General features: G+C 40.1%; 1 protein-coding gene across 20 annotated transcripts in view; it reads right to left on the bottom strand.

Moving 5' to 3' along the window:
• Positions 1–21,658, bottom strand: part of LOC136885088 (ensconsin) — a 762,268-nt gene that overhangs the window by 69,120 nt on the left and 671,490 nt on the right. For 18 of the 20 annotated variants that reach the window (XM_068230157.1, XM_068230159.1, XM_068230158.1 and 15 more), the window contains 3 exons: positions 13,687–13,905; positions 7,913–8,064; positions 2,501–2,734 (listed from right to left, as the gene is read on the bottom strand). In XM_068230157.1, coding sequence (XP_068086258.1) covers positions 2,501–2,734; positions 7,913–8,064; positions 13,687–13,905 — 605 coding nt within the window. The remainder of the gene's footprint in view (positions 1–2,500; positions 2,735–7,912; positions 8,065–13,686; positions 13,906–21,658) is intronic. The other 2 variants (XM_067157527.2, XM_067157530.2) reach the window with 1 other exon arrangement.

Raw genomic sequence — 21,658 nt, 5'->3', positions numbered from 1 at the left:
AAGGTCTTTGGAGACGCAGAGGTGCCGGAATTTAGTCCCACAGGAGTTCTTTTATGTGCCAGTAAATCTACTGACACGGGGCTGTCGTATTTGAGCACCTTCAAATACCACCGGACTGAGCCAGGATCGAACCTGCCAAGTTGGGGTTAGAAGGCCAGCGCCTTAACCGTCTGAGCCACTCAGCCCGGCAAAATGTGATGATGAAGAACAAATGGATGAATATGAATTTTAAACAATAAGTGGATTCGACCCACCTTCTGAGAAACTATCTTAAAACAATAGTATATCCTGACCAAGGGGCTGCTTCCAAAGGACTATCCTGAAACGATGATGCTTCTTGTCTAAAGGGGTCCAAAATTCATGTCAACAGCCCCTCACAATGCTATTTATCACTAGGAAAGTAGACCAATGGTATTTCCCATGTTGCGATATTAATCATACGTAACATCGACTCACGGGGTCCAATACATTATGATACTACTCAGAAGTATTGTACATCGCACAGGCAATGCAAACCCATGGTGTTCCTCACATAGGTGTACTTATCATGGGCACCTGTATTCCTGTAGTGTTCTTCACATAGTTGGTACTAATCACAGGCAACGCAGAGCCAGATGTTCTGCATATAGTGGTACTACTCGCAAGTAAAGGCAACCCATGGTGTTCCCCGTGTGACGGTACTAACCACAAGTAGTTCCGATCATCCCTTGGTCGCCCCTTTAAGTCATCTACATTTAGGCAGAGCAGTTTCCCCTTCCTCTACTAATAGCGCTACTCCTCCTCCTACCACTCCCAGCCAAGTTCCGTCAGGCGAGAGGAAACATAATTATAACACGCGCAGTAGCGTCGCGAGAAGCAGGTCAGAGCTAGGCATGACAAGACCATTGGTCTGGACAGGTTAGGTCCAGCTAGTGACAAGACCATTGGTCTAGATAGGTTAGGTCAGGCTAGTGACCAGGCCTTCGAACAAACAACTGCTCTTGCCTTCTTTCACCGAATGTGGTAATGCTGTAGCTACAATTTATGTGAACCCTATTGGAGAGATTGCTTTTGTCAAAGCGTTTCACAGCTGACTGATGCTAGCCAACGGGAACAAAGAAAATGGCAGCAATCTTCAGTTTTCGGCAGTCCCCGTTTTAATTCTACTATTAAATAGAAGAACGTTTTAGGGCGGGTAGAATGGTCACAAGCAAGCGTACAGGAAGGATCCCTCCTCTCTGCTACATCAGGTACTTCTTCTTCTTCTTCTTCTTCTTCTTCTTCTTCTTCTCGCGTTACGGCCTCTGTAGGACCACGGAGAGCTCCTTCATGGACTGCATTTTCTTCTTCTCCTCCCAGAACCTCTTCATCCTTTCTCTTCTTCTCTCCCGCTCTTCTTCCGAGATATTCAGTATCCTCTTCTCTTGTCTACTCCACTGGTGACTCTCAATCCTTTTCCTGTATCCATCCCTATCATTGATCTCTGGCATATTAGTCGGCATGTACTTGCTTCTCCAATTTTCCTTTTCTTCCACCTTGATCCCCAATTCCGACCAGTCTTTCCGGAGTTCAATTACCCACTTGGTTCCTGTCTTTCCTCGTGTCTTCGCTGTTGTTTCCCATACTCTTTTCGTCATTCTATCCATATTCATCCTGATTACATGTCCCGCAAACCTTGCTCTTTTCAGTCTGATTTCTTCTGAGATTGTCCTCATGTTCCAGTATAGTTCTTCCCTTTGTCTCCTCATCCATCTCTCACCTCCTCTCTTAGGGCCTAGTATTTTCCTCAATATTTTTCTCTCCTCTTTCTCTAGTTGTTCGGCACCATTTCTTCCTAGTGCTATTGTCTCAGCAGCATATAATACAGCATTTCTCACCGTTGCCTTGTAATGTCTAATCTTTGCGTCTGTAGATATATTCTTTTTATTGTATACATCTCTGGTCATACAGAAGGCTGATCGCATCTTCTTTATCCTCTCTGTTATTCCCTCATTGCTCCTATTCCTTCCTGTTATAAATTCTCAGGTACTCTATTAAAACATAATTTATATATATTTTCCAACCCTGAACCAGGTACGGAATCACCACCCATGTGCTCCTTTCTTATTCCTCCCACCCCTCTCCCTCTCTCCTGACTTAAACTGATCATTAAGATGCCCATGTTGACCAAGAAACTACTAAGGGATCTGATATAAATATATACACTTCACTGATTACAATATGCCTGGAATTTCAATCAGTGACCAGGCCAGAAACTTCTAGACTATTATCTCACAATGAATAGGGTGAAGACAGTTCTGCAGCTCCTCCCAATACTAAAATTTACCCAGAATATGGGCACATGAAAAAGAAATACCAAAGGACGAAGACAATAGGATAGGAGCATAGCACACACAGGCTGTTGTTCGCCTAATTCTAGCCGTACTGTTGGGTCCCATATTATAGATGGTTAACAGCCACATTCCGGAACTGTCTGCAACGTACTGTATAACCTACATTAGATAAAAAATAGTGGTGTTACCTTTACTTCATCCATGACAGGTTCTATTTCCATTTTTGGTTCTTCTACCGGTTTAGCAACTTCTTCCAGCTCCTCCGCGGTGGGACCAGGTTCAGGTTTTATTTCTGGCCCAGGCTCCGGAACAGGTTGGGTGTCCACAGGAGGAGCCTTAACTTCCTCTTGCGGCAGAGGTGGAGCAGCTTCCGAGCCCGGAGACTGGAGCGGCGTGGCTTTTGGAGTGACTCGTGGAGAAGCCTGGGAAGACAGAAGTTCCTCTAAATTATACTGACTTTCATTCTACTTACTAAACCATAATGGCTCTTAACATCCTATGTGGGGTGCTAAAAAATAAAATAAAAATATCTATAGTAATATCTCATGAGAATTTTTTGCATATAAAAACAGAAAATGAATAGTACTATATAATCCTTTATTCAGGAAACTGACCCCAACGGGTTTGTCATAAGACACAGTCTTGTAAGACTTATCTATTTAATGACTATAAATGGTTCGTTAAAAGAAGCATGGACCCACACGCAGCTGCTTTGGCAATCCTGGCCAGGTTGCTTTCCTTGAGGGCAAACCTCATCCACAACTCAGCCATCATCCCCAGTATGGTACCTCTTGTGCCCACTAACAACCCGTAAATGGTGACCGAGTTTATGTGGTACTTCTATACGATGTAACTGGACACTAGAATGTAAATTACCTGTTTCTCAGAGTGCAGACATTGCGGCTCTTGTTCGCCTAATTCTAGCCATACTGTTGGGTCCAATATTATAGAACGATCTCTTCGTTTATCGATGGCTAGAATATCTACTCTTCTCATGCTACCTGTTATTGTGAAAGGCTTTTGTAATAAGGCCGTGAATTGTGTGATGGCGAGTATTCCTAAGCAATGAGCCGAACGGACAGTAGCCGAGAACGACCGAAAGTTTCAATCTCCACAGGGGTTGTTCTCCTGGCTTCTACCATACAAGCTTCGTACTGGAGCCATGCCTGCGATCATTGTGATGCTTTCAGTCCACTATAATGTTGACAGGCCTATCGTTTCTGCTAACTATTTATTTCCTTAGGATGGGAGCACCAGCTTTTGAGCTCCTCATTTCTGAGCCTTCCCCTGATAGTTTTGCTATTTTTTGCTGTTGTTTTTTCAGCAGCAATGTTCAAATTATGGAAGCGCATTACTTTTATGCTTTCTGGAGACACTGTGATGCCAGAATTTTGTCCTGCTATGAGACATGCCAGTAAACCTACGACATGAGGTTGACATATTTGAATGCCTTTAAATACCACTGGACTGAGCTGAGATCCAGCCAAGCTGAGTTCTACTGTCTGAGCCTCTCAACCCAGCTAAAGTAGTGAGAATGATTGCTAGTCTGGTACAAACAGGTGGAAACAATGGCGGGAGGGTACTCGGAATGAGGAGATAAAGCCTATGTTAGGAATGAACTCGATGGATGAAGCCGTATACATAAACCAGCTTTGGTGGTGGGCTCACGTGAGGCGAATGGAGGAGGATAGGATGGACTCTGTTATGGAGGGGAAGACACAATGGTTAGACTCAGTTTCTACCTGTTTGTACCAGACCAGCAATCATTCTCACTACTTTCAATGTCTTACTTTTAACTTATGAATAAGATATCGTGAGTAGACCCAACTTTCACTCCCATAAATCAAAGTTGGTCTGAAAACAGACCGATGCAAAGATAGTTTAGTCCGCGAGCCAGCTTCCTCCTTACAGAATACTGTTGATCACTACCGTGAGCTCACTGCCTTAGCTTTACTACACCTTGATTCAATCTCACTATATTATCATCCTGGGAGAACCCCCAACTTGAAATTATCTACCTGTTTCAGCTTTGTATTCAAGAATAAAAATAACTCAAAGCCATCTTTGTACAGGCCATGAATGACCTTGGAGGTTCGAAAGGTTAAGACACTGACTATTTATAACCAATGCAATAAGTGTGATAGTGTGTCCAGATGCTTTTCTTGCTTGGTACTGGAGTAGGCTGAGTGCACCCCAGTGCCATGTGCCTTTCCAAAACTGGAAGTTTTGTTTCCAACTTTCTGATAGGGATTTGAACCCACATCCTCCTGGGAGATCCGAGGACATCTTTACCACTATTGTTAAGCACCCACGACTAAATTTAGAAAACATGAAGATAATGTCCATTGTGAAAAAGCTCAAATGCGAGCATTCTCAGTACTCAACACAAGAGAACCCCACAGTTTCAATTCTTTAATGTTGAAAAGCTGTTTGTGGGGTTCTTTCTCAATACTTGTAGGTTCTGATCATCTCATATTTTTGCCTCTTAAAACAATATACCAAGTGAGTTGGCCGTGCGGTTAGGTCATGTACCATAAGGGTACGTTTATCCTGCAGCCTGGCTGCTGGCACATCGCTAAGCCTCGCTGCTCGATATTAAGCGATGATGAAACAAACCAATGAATCTCAATCAGTGCTTTTACCCTGGAGCCCGGCTTATAGCTGTGTTGCTGGCTGCTATCCTTGCCACATCCATGGTCTCAAACACGTTTGATATTTGAGCCTGGCCCATCGCTGGCTATCCTGTAACTTGGACTGTGATTGGTTCTTTCAAGGTCACCCGCTCTCCCACTCTTCCTCTCTTCGCACTCTATACACACGTTCAGTGATCACTTGCTCACTTGCTACCTGAACCTGTCTTCGAACGCAATGCGATTTGGAGCCAGCGGCATGCGGATCATCACAGGAGTTTCATATGAGATAAAAGGAGTGACGAGATGACGAGCGGCCAGTAGACCTTTTCCTACGTTTTATGAGAGAGAGTGGCTTGTTTTATCGTGTTTAAAAGTAAAGCAACTATTTGTGTTTTAATTGGTTTATTGTTAACTACTATTTTACCCTACCGGGCGAGTTGGCCGTGCGATTAGGGGAGTGCAGCTGTGAGCTTGCATCCTGGAGACAGTGGGTTCGAACCCCACTGTCGGCGGCCCTGAAGATGGTTTTCAGTGGTTCCCCATTTTCACACCAGGAAAATGCTGGGGTTGTACCTTAATTAAGACCACGACTGCTTCCTTCCTATTCAGAGGCCTCTTCTATCCAATCGTCGCCATAAGACCTATCTGTGTCAGCGCGACGTAAAACAAATAAAAAAAAAACTGTGTGTTTACCTTTGTGTATTTTTAATTGGAATTAAATATAATATTTTACTTCAATATCAGTGCATTGCAAATTAGATCCACTGTTTATTTTAAATTCATAATAATTTTCCTCATCATTATCATTTTTCTAATCTGCCGAGTTCGATAGCTGCAGTCGCTTAAGTGCGGCCAGTATCCAGTAATCGGGAGATAGTGGGTTCGAGCCCCACTGTTGGCAGCCCTGAAGATGGTTTTTCTTGGTTTCCCATTTTCACGCCAAGTCAAATGCTGGGACTGTACCTTAATTAAGGCCACGGCCGCTTCTTTCCAATTCCTAGGCCTTTCCTCTCCCATCATCGTCGTAAGACATATCTGTGTCGGTGTGACGTAAAGCAAATAGCATTTTCCTAATCCTAGTCAGTGGGTTAATTATAACTTTTAATCCATTTCGTCTCATCTCGTACCATCAGGGGCCGATGACCTACATGTTAGCCCACTTTAAACAACAAGCATCATCATCATCAAACTATGGAATAACGTGGCAAAAGAATGCGGAACGATTACATCAACTTTGTTCTTTCAATCTTGCCATTTTGGGTACCTCTATTTTTACAAGCAGGTGATTTATATGAAGTACCTCGTTTTTCATGGAAAGTTCGACAGTTATTTTTTCAAACTGTAAACACATTTTGTTAAGGAGACCTAACTAAAGTCAAAATGACATACTCCATAACCCCCTATTTTACATTATTTAAAAGTACACTATTAAATTATGAAATGAAGCATTTGTAGCTTCATTCTTCAATCAACTCCCGCAGTAGAAATGCACTGAAAAATCCAGGCGAAGCATTTTACACTTTTTATTTCACATTCAGTACACCAAATTATTGTAAGATACACTCGCCAACAGAACTGCGACTTACTCATTAAAAAAATCTCCGAATTTATTCCGCACTTCAGAAGCTTCAGCTGGAGCTGTGTTGTTTCTCCTCGACGGGGTAGCTCTTGGAATTACGTCTTCATAGTCTAAGAGGTGTTTTTTTTTTGCTTTACGTCGCACCGACACAGATATGGCTTACGGCGATGGTGGGAATTGGAAGGAAGGGGCCGTGGCCTTAATTAAGGTACAGCCCCGGCGTTTGCCTGGTGTGAAAATGGGAAACCTCGGAAAACCATCTTCAGGGCTGCTGACAGTGGGGCTCGAACCCACCATCTACCGATTACTGGATACTGGCCGCACTTAAGCGATTGCAGCTATCGAGCTCGGTAGTCTAAGTGTTCATGCCCTCTATATCTATAATCAAATTATGCAAAATACAAACCGCCTTAACTATCAGTTCCTCTGTTTTGAATTTTCGACTACAGCTGAGAGCTGCCAGCAGCGTGCGCGCGGGGCTGCTGCAGGGTAAAAGCTCCATGGCAAGCAGCCAGGCTATAGCCAGCAGCGAAGTGCTAGGGCGAGCATCCATGAGCCAGCAGCGAAGCTGCAGCATAAACGTACCCTAAGGTGGTTTTCTGTGGTTTCACATTTTCATACCTTAATTAAGGCCATGGTGACTACCTTCCTAATCCTAGCCCTTGGCCATACTTGCATTGCTGAGAAACATTGGCATGTGTGCGATTTAAAAAAAAAACCATCATAAACTCCTCTACCTCAGATAAATAAAGTGTTCCAACAGGATAATGCCCGGCCACACACGGCACGTGTTGCTATGAACTGTCTTCAAGCTTGCCCTATCCTTCCTTGGCCAGCTTGGTCGCCGGATCTCTCTCCCATAGAGCACATTTGGGACGTCATGGGAAGGCGATTGCAAACATCCCGGAATGTCGCCGATTTAGCCCAACAGTTGGAGACCATGTGGAACGAAATTCCAGAGGACACCATCCGGGAACTCTATCAGTCTATGCCATGTCGAGTGACAGCTTGCATCCAGGCCAAGGGTGGACCAACACCTTATTGACGTCCTCACTGTGTAACACTTTAACTCTGAAATAAATCATTCGATTGTTCTGCATGTTTGATTGTTTGTTTTCCTATGCCTGTTCCTCACATCCACCAATTTTTATCACAATCGGACAATTCCTTCCTAGTGCGTCTTTTTAGATATACAGTGTATCTTCAAACTCTCCTCCCCCCACTTTTTGATATCCCCTGTGCAACATCACATTTAAATGAACAGGTCGAGACTAAAATTGAAGCTGTGAGAATCAGTCAGGATAGCCGCAGGGTACATGGAACATAATGTGCTGATCCGTTCTGTTCAGTGAAGTGCCCGCAGATAAGAGACATATTTATAAAGTTACCTTTGCAGACTTGAGGACCTTATCGGTCGGCTTCTTGGCTGGCGTCTCGGGTCTACTGGTTGGCTGCTTCTTGGTCGAGTGAACTTTAGGTAGTGGAGGTTTAGCTCCTTCTCGATCCTGAGGTTTGGGAGCTCGAACCTCGCCTGCTATACCTGAGCCACACAACAAAATTGTAACTCTCCTCAGAGTGCAACCAAATACCCAAAATCCACTTTTATTTAATTAAGTTAACAAGATTCATATTAAATACAGCAAATTCAATATTCAAGATATAATATACTTTATTAGCAATAAACTGATTCTTAAAGGTAATACTGTGTCTCAATCCCTTATACTGCTTAAAATTACTATAAATGTTACCACTGACACTTTCATGGCCCGTACTTATAGCCATGATATAGGCTTTTTGGGTTTGTGCCGTGTCAAGAAAATGAGGTGAAATTCTTTATGTTTCATAGAGAACTTTGCTCTGCGTCTTCAGAAGAAAATCTGGACTGTTTACGAGGAAGACTTCTCCAAGAATGAAATAATATAATTGTATTTAACGTGTATATTAATCAAATTTATAACTTATGCAACTTCTACAGCTATATTTCAAGAGTATGAAACTACAATTTCTAGAGTGAATAAACTTCCTAGTGTTATTCCCACACAGTGGCAGGGTCTGCTAATTTCTAGATTGAATATAAACATAAAAATATTATTTATACTAAAATTAAGAGATAGTCTGTGTTTGTATGTGGAGGATCAGAAACTCTCAAATCATTCAGCCGATGCCTGTAATTCTTTAGCTATTAGAAAGCTTATTTCTTCTGCATTATTACAGACTATTTTAATAATGTAAACTTATTAGGGAAGCAGGAGACCAGTGCATCCAGGACCCCTAAAAGTGAATTTGCCACCTGAACTGTTAGTCCCATTTAGAAATAGAGCCCACCAATTCAGATTCAAAAATATAGGTACAATAAAAATTATACACATTTTCTTCCTGATTTGAGCAGTTCTCCAAGATAATATAATTTTCTGTATATTTTATGCATGCTTTGTCCAATAAAAAACAAAGTAATGGGCAAACTGTTAGTCGTATCAAAAAATGAGCATACATGCAGAATTTAGAATTAAACTTCCTAATAAAATTGCCATATGTATTTTCTTTGGGCATACGGCCAGGAGGGGTCACACACTGAGCATGGTATAGGAGGGTGGATTAGGGTGAAAATCATTACTGGTACCATTCATAGAGGATTCAATTATCACACAAAAACTAGAAAAATTCTTACCCATTTTGAGACATAACTTAAACAATAGCTTACACAAAAAGCCAAGAATATATTAAATTTGCTGCATTTGTGAGATTCCATGAAAATTAAAAGTATATGATGTGACATATGCTCAAATCTTATAACTTGTAGATTACTGCAATAGAAGTAGGACATTTGAATAGGAAATTTTCATGTTGTCAACAGAAAAAAGTTATTACTAATTATTTTTAAATTCAAAAGCTAAATAAAAATTACTTTATTTGTTCAATGATCTGAAAACAAAAGGTTAATTTGGGATTTAGATATGAATCTACTTAATAATAAAAGTTAACAATATTAAAATTTGTAATTCTATAATACAATTACACTACGTCAGCTTTCTTCCTTATATCAACTGCTGGATTTAGAATGTTCTACAATACAGGACCCTAAAACATCTATTCCATTGTTTAGATCGATGCTTTCACGGCCCATAATTGTAGACATGCTAACAGGCTTTTGCCGTGTCGAGAACGCAAGGTGAAATTCTTTGTTTTGCAGAGAACTTTGCTCTGTCTTCAGAAGAAAATCTCTACTGTTCAAAGACTTCTCCAATAATTTTCTTCTGAAGATGCGGAGGGAAGTTCTCTGTTTGCATTCTTGACCTGGCAAAAGCCCAAAAGCTTATTAATGTATCTATTCCATTCTTTTTTTTTTTTTTTTTTTTTTTTTTTTTTTTTCCCACTGGTGAACAGTAAGACAAGAACTGAAATCTCTTCTACAGCAGTACAGAAATGATGAAGCTATGTATATAAAATCAATCTCAGTTTTCAAGCTAAACATAAGGCAGCAAGCAGCAATGGTTTCCAAACTACTGTCACAACATCCAGATTGGGGTACAGCATAAATGTACAGGAGGGTCTCCATTCCATACAAAGTCAACAACATAACACATAAAAAATGTAGAAATACTGTATATCAATATTTACAGGAATATTTTACAGCATCACAAAATATATTCAGGGGATTTTACAATTTCTACACATAAAAGAATCAACTGGGAATGGAATAAGAAAAGACCAAAGGCCTGAGAGCTCCACTAATAACTTATTTCTATTTCTTGATTTGTGATTAACCAAACTGGTGTCCGACCTAAAAGGACCAATTGTATCCCTATCTGAACATAAACAAAGACTTAATTTCATTTCAGTAAACCTCACAAGTTGTCTACCTTATCGCCTCTACTCCAAAATATTCCTCCTTTGAGTGTTCAAGTGCAAAGCACTCGATAGGATATCGTTCAATGTCTGCCTGCCTGGATTTTCGAACAGTACACCCTGAAGTTAAGGGGTTATAAGAAAACGGCAAAAAAACCCATGCCGGCACTAGAACGATGCATACCAGGCAAGATGAGGAGCAAGGTAGTTGACAAGTACCTTGCTCAGTCGGCCAGAAAGTGCTATTACAGCACGCCTGCCACTAAGAGTAGGAACAAGGTGATGTCCAACTTCAGAATCTCTCAAGAGGGTGGGAAGATGGGGGTGAATATTTGAAGACTATTAACTATGAAACAATCACTGCAGATACTGATGCTCAAGTCTAGGGAAGTCTTTATGAGATAACTGCTTCTCTTTTCCATTCTGTTGTCCTGCCTATCATCCCATCTCCTTACCTCACAGTAGCATATCCTTGTCAACAATTCTTATTCTACCCTCCATTAATGAAGACTGCTCATTAAACATTTGACCCCTGAGTTCCTTTTGTGTGTCCTCTTTACCAATGCGTGCTTACATCGTGAATTGGTGCTCCCCATCTGTTTCTTACATGAACATACTTAATCCATAGTGTAAGGCTAGACCCTAATTTTTAACAAAAAGGAACAATCTGTTTGAAATTACATTACCACCAAACAGGGAAAGATGTTACAGTAAGCTACTAGGGAATAGTCATCAATTCCACATCCTAGAAACAGTTTTACTGTTCTAGTGAGTTCAATAATTTGGACTATGGTTGGGAGACATGACCAGGAACTTGAAATAAGTATTTTGTTACAAAAATCCATGGGGGAAACATATTCAGGATGGCTACAGGAACTTGTTTGGTGCAGATTTCAATTGCATAACTTCGGGTTTCAAGTTCCTAATCAAATATTTTTCATTACACGAAGTATTACTAACAAAATGAGATACTTTTTTTAGTTCTTACCTATGAAGAGGCGACCCATCTATATTTTTGCACTTGTTATCGACAATATTCATACTAACAAAATTGTCCCATTTGGTGTGGCCGAGAAATGAGGTTCCACGTTATATACATGAACAATGGTTATCGATGATCAAGAAGAAAGTGCAATAAAGACTGAAGACCAACTCCACAACACTAGTGCTTCATAGTTTGGAAACCACAGCCGGGAGCATCAAGCCACCAACCACCTCCTCATTGCCTTCTAGTGCTCTGACAGTGTGCAAGGCCAGTGATTGTAAAGTGACATGCTGTTTTTCACCATTTGTACATGTGAAATTTACCTGTTTGAGAGCCAAAATACCTGCATTTCTTTTCTTCAAACCTGAATGTTTGTTAACAACTGGTTTTTCCAGGCAAATGACAGTCTTTTGAGTTAGCAACATGTTTTGCAAGCGTTTTAAATCACAAGAAAAAACAGAAAGTACGACTTTCAGCAGTTTGTTTTGCTTTCAATATTAATGTAAACAACTATAGTGCCCTACTGATCTCTCTAGAATCTTCTTTAGTGAAGATAACATTTCCAAAACATAAATATTATATTTTAAAACAATAATTTACTGAAAAATTTCGGACAAAGAAAATAGAAGCAAATAAAGGAAGTGCACAGATGAAAGAAAAATGGAACGTAAATAATGGAAAGAAACAAACAAATATTGAGTCATCTATTTCTTCTTAGCCCCAGACGAGCACGTTTCTGTTACCTAACTTCATGACAGAGGGCTGGGTTCAACATCACTGAGGGTTCATTTTTACAGATCATCAGTCTAGACATGGGATGTGGAGGATTAGAAGAAGCATTCATGCCTGCTCTCCAGATGAAGCAGAAATGAGTTTTGAGATGAGAAGAGACCCACCTATTTAAAGGTAATTGAGATTGTGATGATTTTTTTTTTTTTTTAGCTTTTTTATGTTCGTCCGTATCTCCTCTTTCTATTGCTTCCTCTTCATTGTGTTTTTCCTATGTTCCTAACTTTCTACATCTGACTAAAAACAGGAATGTACTGTTAAAGAGAGATACAAATGGTTCTAGAATATTCAAATAGCACCAAAAAAAAAAAAGTTTCATCTCTCAGTTTAGTGAAAAAAAAGTCTAAAGATTATGATCTCAAAAATAAATTCAAATATGGAAAAACATTTAAATGATTTCAATATAAAGCAAAACAATTTATTTCCATCTGAAAGTGGTAATTTTTGTTTCAATATGGTTCTAGAAATTACGACTGAATATTTATCTGAATATGAAGTAAAATGGTGAGAAACCAGAAATTGATAGTAATTGTAGGTAAAGGTCAAATTTAGTTTATTAATATTATATACTAACAACAGCAGCAACACTGGTTTTTAGTTCTTGAATTATTAGATATGATCGGCTGTAGGAGATACCATCTCTGGAATTTTATAAAAATCACTATGAAGCATTAACATACACAATAAAAAAACCTGTTGTCTTCAGCCCACTAAAATATTCAAAATATGAGAATCTTGAACATGACATATGAAGGAATGAGTTGTACCATATTTAACAGACAACATGAGACTTCTATCCTTCTATTTATTGTTGATTTTCTTTTTTACACTGTGCAAATGTTCTGATGAATACAATGATAATGATTTTCAAAATACTTAATTTCTGCATAGAACAGTCTCAGGGGAAAAAAATGGACAATTTTAAATGTTATATTTAAAAAAATCATAAAATATCCAAAAAAATTAAGGGTTACACAAAGAAAACTTTCTTCTTCAGGATTGTAAACTGAAATTGAGAAGCTTTTTGCAGTTCTCTTTGTTTTTGTGGATGATATACTACGATATTCAGCAATTCAATGAATGCTCCGTAGGCAGCTGATACGGTAACAAATCAAAATGCCTGCACACGATAACCAAGGGCATATTATTATTATTATCCACGAATATCCATTTTATGGGGCTTAACACTGAGAATGAAGAGAGCAAAATAAATACCCTCATACTCTTAAAGACTGAAGATACAAGTATACAAAAGATGAATGTGTCTGAAAAGCAAAGACAAAAATAAAATGGTGGTCAAGCCTTTTCACTACGTCAAACAATGACAAGAGCTGACAGAGGGGAGTGGTACATGATCAAATAGTTATTTAAAATTTAAACATTTTTTTGCATGCCAATTAAAATGGGAAATTAAAAAAATATTTTCCAATGATAAAAGGCCAGTGACAAGTGCTGTAGTTATTACATAATATTAATCGTGTTTGATCTTTCAAAGCACTAAAAGGAAAGCAGTTTGCCGTGAAGCGAGAAGAAGAGTCTCACTGTGTCTATGGGCTGCGCGAGCTGCATGCGCCTGCTCCGCTGCCTGATCCTGGCTGACACCCGTCACGGCGATGCTGATGGGACGGGGCCTTCTGGGAGCGGACAGCGGTCGTGAGCGCAGGTTCACCGTGCCCGAGCCGATGCTGGTTGTGCTCTGCTGACTGAGGGCGCTCAAAGGCCGCGAGGGGGGAGTTGGCGTCGCCTCACCCGAACGCAACCCTGGAGAGCGAGACGGCCACAAGCCGCAAAGCATAGTACTAAGGCTTGCTACAACGTGCATAATTTTGTCTGAAGAGTAATGCAACCTTCACACCTAGCTTGCTCTGTGCTTTAGGCCAATGAAGCCTAAAATTTAGTTTTCAGAAGAGAAGTTATGTTGTTGGTGTTCATGAAATTACCTCTACAATGTAAAAAGAGAGTAGGTACTTAGTATATTGGACTTGACGGGAGATCTTCGAGTCCACTGTGAAGGGAGGGGGAGGGGAAAAAAAGTTTTCCTAGGATGTTGGAAAGGAGATTGAGGGCAGTTGTTAAATTACCATTATTCTCATTATAAACATTTCATAGCACAAGCCGCGCTACATTACCAAGAGCAAGTAGCTAGGGGCTTTACGTCGCACCGACACAGATAGGTCTTATGGCGACGATGGGATAGGAAAGGCCTAGGAATTGGAAGGAAGCGGCCGTGGCCTTAATTAAGGTACAGCCCCAGCATTTGCCTGGTGTGAAAATGGGAAACCACGGAAAACCATTTTCAGGGCTGCCGATAGTGGGATTCGAACCTACTATCTCCCGGATGCAAGCTCACAGCCGCGCGCCTCTACGCGCACGGCCAACTCGCCCGGTGAGCAAGTAGCAGTGTGGTAACATATCAGATTCTTACCCTCACTGAAGAAAGTGGATTTCTGAAGAAGAGACAATCCACAGCATGCAATGTTTACGTGAACATCTAAAAGAACTCTGGTGAACATATTGGACAAGATTCTCTTAGCATTTGACAAGTTTCTGGTATTATTATTATTATGAGTATGACCAAACCTGCCCTTTTGCTCTACAGGGTCGGGTATGAAGTGAAATGAATCTTCGCAGCAAGTTTTTATGACCAGATGCCCTTCGTGACATCAACTACATCAGAGGAGTTGCGAGATGAATGACATGATATAAGGTAACTATTAGGACTGGTAACTGTAAATAATTTCAAGGGCACCGCCTATTAAGAAGAACAAACTGTTGATATTAATGGGCAAAAGAAACCTTGCTTTTTGATATCCATGGTCATAAAATGATTTTTCAACTTGACATGTTCCAGAAATGAAAGAAAAAAGGTTTGATTTGAATTAGAAATCATCTTTAAAATTGTTCTTGTTTGCTGCAAAATTTTTAGTCTGTTGCTCATCAGGGATTAAGCAAGTATATACAACACTTTGTTTTATTCCTCATTCTAATACTGGGTAAGAGAAAATGTGTTGTATGTTAATTATCAATTCTTCCCCAAGTTAAACATGTCAGCTTGGCCTAGTGTATAGGACGCCATCAGAAGCCAGGACAAAGGGCAAGTGATAGAGGAGCGACAGCTTTTTAGAAAACCTTGATCCAGCTGGTCCAGCTGGTAGTGCCTTGCAAAGGCCCCTTGTAGATGAAATCCTTAATCGCAACTTCAGTTGAGGAAGAGTCCTTAGGAACGGTACAGTTGACAGATTATGTATCTCAGTCATTCTCCGGGAGTTGGTCGCAGACATCCAGTTTCTACTCTGGTTATTTTGTTGAGGTCAGTACCTACTTACTGGCATAACAAGGTGTATTTCACAAAGGTTTTATATATTCTCCTGCTGAAAAGTAGAGTCTCAGACAAGATATCCTGATCATAGATGGCTAAACACCCCATCCACTGTCTGTCAGCTTACGAGAGCACAGCCTTTGCTTTACTTTGAAACAGTGGTGTTTACAGGATAGTTGCAGTCTAACGTGACACCAAGGTGTTGAACTATGCAGAAGCTTTTGACTGCACCATGACATGTACAGTTTTCTGTTAGCACAAGCAAATCTGCTGCCTTAAAGAAATAGGGGATTACTAGCATAAGGGAATTCACCTTGACAGAAAAAAACCTTAAGACTGTTAGGCTTAACAAGTCACCAGAAGAAGAAAAAAAAAAAGAGGGATTGATTTCAACATGAAGAGAACAAGCCTTGGATCGCATGGAGGAGTCGTGTTCTTTTGCACACCCAGCCTACAGGGGAGGCACTGCATGGAAGTGAAACATGGACAATAACTGGAGTAGAAAGAAAATACAAATGAAGAGATACTGAATCACAGTAAGAGGAGAACAGTTTGCAAAATTTAACCAACAGAAGAGATGGATTTCTGGTTTTGAAAGGAAGTATAAGAGGGTAAGAATGCTAGAGTAAGGTTAAGGCATGAACAGAATAAGATGCAATAGTTATGCAGAAATGAAGACGTTTGCACAGGTTGAAATCTGCAGTCTGGACTGACGACTAACAATAAAACAACATCCTCAATCTACAGCCCATAAAACTTCTCGGGAAAGAATAATTCCTGTTCTATTGGAAGCAGCTCATGTTTGGTAAATTTACACAACTCTTCAGCTCTAACTTTTTGTTGTTTTCTTAGATATTACAGTTTGATCCGTCATTGTATTACAATATGAAATTATTACCTATACGTAATGAGCTTTTGACATTTTATTATGTTCCAAATTTTTAAAGGAAACAGATTTTATATTTAAAAAAAATAGAAAACCATTTTTTAACAGCTTTTGGAGATGCTGCAATGCCAGAATTTTGTCTCACAGTTCTTTTATATGCTGGCAAGTCTGTCTACATAAGGCTGGCATATTTGAGCACCTTCAAAACCAGACCGGGCAAGGATCAAACCTGCCAACTTGGACTCTCTTCCAAGCCACTCAGTTCGGCATCAAAACTAATATGAATCATTTTTATTGGTTTTATGTTGCATCGGCTAAAGGAGATCTTATGGTGACAAAGACAGCACAGGGCTTGAACTTGGCAGGAAGTGACTGTGGCTTTAATCTTTTCAGTGCCAAGTTTTGATGACCAGGAGAACCCTCTGGGCTGGTTTTTTTTTTTTTTTTTTTTTTTTAGAAAGGAAGAAGCACTTTTAGAGATAATATTTTACTGATACTATTATCAATACAGAGTCGGGGATGAAGTGAAATTATATTCTACAGCCAGATGCCCTTCCTGATGCCAACCTCATTTGAGAAGGTAATGCATATAAAATTAATGATGGTGAATGAAACTGGGTACAGAAGCTGAAGGAATTGGCTGTGGCTCATGAATAGGAAGTGTCCCGGCATTTGCATGTTAACACACATGGCTACTCCACTCAGTGACATTATTACTGAAATATAACATAAAATTGTTGATCCAAGAACTAGTATTAACAAAATCATGAATATATGGGAGAAAAGGAATTTATCTGAGGAGGGGGTGACAATTCTGCACGAGATTCATCATTACTACTTTGTCTCACACTTTCTTGTAGTTCAATAGCGTCCCCTTTATATTTTCTAACTTCATTATCAAAATGTAGCTCTCCAGAGGGAACATCCAATTTCTTTGTCAACAAGAGCTGAATGTATACTTCAAGACGCTATGATGGTTACATGTTAGCGGGGAAAACGTTCCACTCCAACGAAGCTGAAATAACATCAGATCGCTTTCAAAACAAGCAAAATGGAGTGGTATATCTGCCGTACAGAACTTCTTTGAGCATTTCCACGGAATTTCAAAGCGACACTATATATAAATGAGATCGGTGATGTACATACTGCACCAAAATGTATATATATGGGTTTAGCGTTGAATGGGTTAATCAGGATGTTAGAATTGGAAACCATGCATAACCATCAACAGGGCTGCCAACAGTGGGGTTTGAACCCAACACCTCCAAAATGCACACTAACAGCTAGACAGTCCAAACTGCACAGCCAACTCCCAATGGAGGTGAACTGCATGTACCATTTAAACCACACACCAGCCCTCCTGCCATTCTTAAATCTCTGACAGTACTGGGAATCGAACCCGGGCTCCCGAGGACGGCAGCTAATAGCACTAACCGCTATGCTATGGAGGTGGAAAATTCACTCGGGGAATAAATAATATGAATGTGAAGAAAATGGTTTCATGGAAACGAAAACCTATGTTTCTTAGGCTTTTGCAACTCTACTGCATCAAGCACTAGATAGCTCAAGAAGGGGCATGATGGATGAAATAAAGAAATATTCAGAATATTAGTGCAATTATTTCTACTTCCTTTGTTTGGGGTCATCAATGCTGTAAGCTTATTGTGTGTGTAGCTGTCTCTGGATCACAGGAAGTGACAGCCTCTGGCTCCAAAGATCGCAAGTTTAAACCTGGTAGAGGTAGTGAGATTTTTGAAGGGCAGAAAGAATTGATTCGACATTCCATGTCGTACTACGTCAGATCCCTGGTAAGCATTTGCTGTTTACCAGCCAAAGTTAATTAAAACTCAGCCACAGATTGCAGAAGAGATTCAATCTCTGCTATCTGGTAGAGTACACAAGGAACGTTAAAACTGAAGCACAGGGAGCTTAGATGGGGAGTTTTTACAATTTTTCTTCTAGTCACACCAACACAGATGGACGATGGAATAGGAAAGGTAATAATAATGTTATTCGCTTTACGTCCCACTAACTACCTTTACGGTTCTCAAAGACGCTGAGGTGCCGGAATTCAGTCCCGCAGGAGTTCTTTTGCGTACCAGTAAATCTACCGACACCAGGCTGATGTATTTGAGCACCTTCAAGAACCACCGGACTGAACCAGGATCGAACCTGCCAAGTTGTGGTCAGAAGGCCAGCGCCTCAACCGTCTGAGCTACTCAGCCTGGCAGGGATAGGAAAGGGCTAAGAGTGGACAGGACGTGACCATGGAATCAATTAAGGTACAGCTCCAGCATTTATCAAGTGTGAAAATAGGAAACCACAGAAAACCATCTTCAGGGCTGCCGACAGTGGAGTTCGAACCCACTATCTTCCGAATGAAAGCTGATAGCTACACGACCCAAACCGCACAGCCACTTGCTCAGTCTCTACATAGTTGCCGAGGCCATATTATTATTATTATTTTGTGTGTACAACTTATGTCCTCTAAATAGTAAGGACCTATTCTAGCATATGCCTTGATATAGAATAGCAGAAACTAAAATCCTCAAAATGAGCTACTCAACTTTGAATTTCCACTCTCTTGTCATGCTAGGTCGATATGAAGTAGGCTCAAAATACAATTTTGTTACAAATGTTAACTAAGCAAGATAAAAAAACAAATAGGGATCAAATGACCTATCTACATTATTTACTGCCTTTGTTTTTCTCTTCCTCAAGCAACCCTTTGGCTTTTTGAAATACTCATCTGAATTACAAGACTGGGCTCTTAAACATGCTTTCAGACTACTCATCTTACATGCTAATAGTGAAAAGAACACCAACATTCATTACCATAACAAAAACAGAGCAAACAGAAAGGAGTGAAGGTGCAACACTTCCTCACATGTGCAGAGACAGAAAGAAACTAGTCCCCACATGAATGCAGTGATACGCACACTGAAAACCACACAAAATGGTTTATTTCTCAAACATTCCTGAGAGCTGTTCCATAAGCCTCATTTTATTACACATTAACAAATTATGATTAGTCAACACGGGAGAATGTGAAAAAATACACAACACACTAGGGAGGAGGGAAACTTAGCATAAACATTCCCTTAATGGAACTAATTTCCGGGACAGGGCTGCCAGTCTTCCATTATGCACCATATCTTGGAGAACACTCCATGAATTGCGAGTACATTAATCATTAGTCCCTCATCGTTCCCCATTAAATTTGGCAGGAACTGACGTCTGTAAAACAAGATCCTTATGGGAAAGTAACATGAAGTTTGGCCTATGCACCCATGACACCATAAGAATGAAACCTTTCTTTTCATTTTGTACCAGTACTGTATTTTCTTTTACCACGTTTAGTCTTCGGAGCTGATAACCTCTCAGACAGGCCCCTTAACCGCTCAAGCCAGTTCGACGTGTACGTGTACGGACCTACAAAACATAACATCTGCATGCCAACTGTTGGTTGTCAACGTGAACTTATAGCAAGGCTCACAGCACAGGGTAACATTCTATGCAGGGGAGTATGTTCTTCTGTAATGTGGCATTGTGTTGGCGTAAAACTAATTTATTTCATCAACATCAATCATTGTAAACAACATAGCGGCATCCTTGCATCGTCTGTATTTATCTAATGCAGCTCTCAAACACATATTAGGTGAAAGTAATGAGGAGAATTATCAGAGGGATAATTAAAGTGTTAGTGATGATGATTATACACAGCAGGAAATTATGTGTGATTTAAATAATGATAGTAATATAAGTGAATGCTCACCCGAGTGGTCATGGAGACCTGTTGATTCGATTTTTATTCGAACAAGAAGCTAATTAGGCATTTTTCTTTACCTTGCATGCCACCTTTTTGTATGTAGATACAACATCTGCATGATATGAACTGCGTATCCACTTATTTTGATTAAAATCAGACAAGTCGATTAGAACTTATAGCAATGTTTGTGACATCATGGAAAATGTGATATATTTCTAAAATGTATTACCGCTGTAGGGTAAAATTTAACCAACATTTAATACTGGCTTGAAGGATTAAAGTAAGAAACCATCATCAACCTCACAAGTGCAGAACATCTCTTTCTCAAAAATTTACTTTTTGAATCATTATTTCCTTTTTATTTGAGGCATAGTGATGCATATTATGCATCACCTGCATCATCCTGCGTAATGGTTTGGCATTACCATCACAGTGATGCAACGCATGAATCACTTATTTGTCACAGTTCTCAAGTTCACCAACAGATACCATTAGCATCTTTACGCCCATATGTGCGTTTAGAGGCAAATAACCGAGGTTTGAATGCTGCCGCGTTGTGTCACCAATGTACGTGTGCTGTACAGCAAGGATACAGGAACGTACTTTCCACAATGTGCAGGAAAGAGATATTGGCCTTGAGGTTCAGCACTTAAAATAATAATGCAAAAAGAAACAAAGAGCAAAGATTACTTTGTACACCAATATTTTTCATTACATAGAATTCGTTCAGTCAGCCCCGCGGCAGTGGTATAGGGGTAGCAAGCCTGCCTCTTACCCAGAGGCCCCAGGTTTGATTCTCAGCCAGTCCAGAGATTTGAATTCTGAATGGAGGGCTGAAACAGGAATCACTCAGCTTCGTGAAATCAACTAAGGAGCTGCCTGATACAGCTGAGGATGTCGTCACACTGACCACATGGCACTCCAGTACTTGCAGCCCAACAGGCTGGGCACCAGTTGTCTTAGGAGGCTACGACTCTTAATGGGCTGTTCTGCTATGGTTGTGTGTTGTTTGTAGAATTAATTTAGAAATACTACAGCCTGGACAAACAAATCTTTAAAATCTTTATCTTATTCCATACAAAGTAATCTTATTTCACTCATGATGGATTGCCTAAACAACAAATGTTTAAAATTTAAGGATTTAAAAGAAGGATGCAAATTTATAAACATTAACTTGAACTTCATCCACCCCTTGTCCCATTTCTCTACTGTATTGGGTATGAAGCGAGATGAATCTTCATAGTGAGATTTTAAGACCGGATGCCCTTCCCGATTCTTTTTTTTTTTTTTTTTTTTTTTTTTTTTTTTTTTTTTTTTTTTTGGCTATTTGCTTTACGTTGCACCGACACATGTCTTATGGCGATGATGGGACAGGAAAGGCCTAGGAATACCGAGCTCGATAGCTGTAGTCGCTTAAGTGCGGCCAGTATCCAGTATTCGGGAGATAGTAGGTTCGAACCCCACTGTCGGCAGCCCTGAAAATGGTTTTCCGTGGTTTCCCATTTTCACACCAGGCAAATGCTGGGGCTGTACCTTAATT

The sequence above is a fragment of the Anabrus simplex genome, chromosome 13, assembly GCF_040414725.1.
Source record: "Anabrus simplex isolate iqAnaSimp1 chromosome 13, ASM4041472v1, whole genome shotgun sequence".
NCBI classification, from domain to species: Eukaryota; Metazoa; Arthropoda; class Insecta; order Orthoptera; family Tettigoniidae; genus Anabrus; species Anabrus simplex.
The sequence above is the reverse complement of the archived record's forward strand: the minus strand, read 5'-3'. Positions and strand labels throughout refer to the sequence as shown.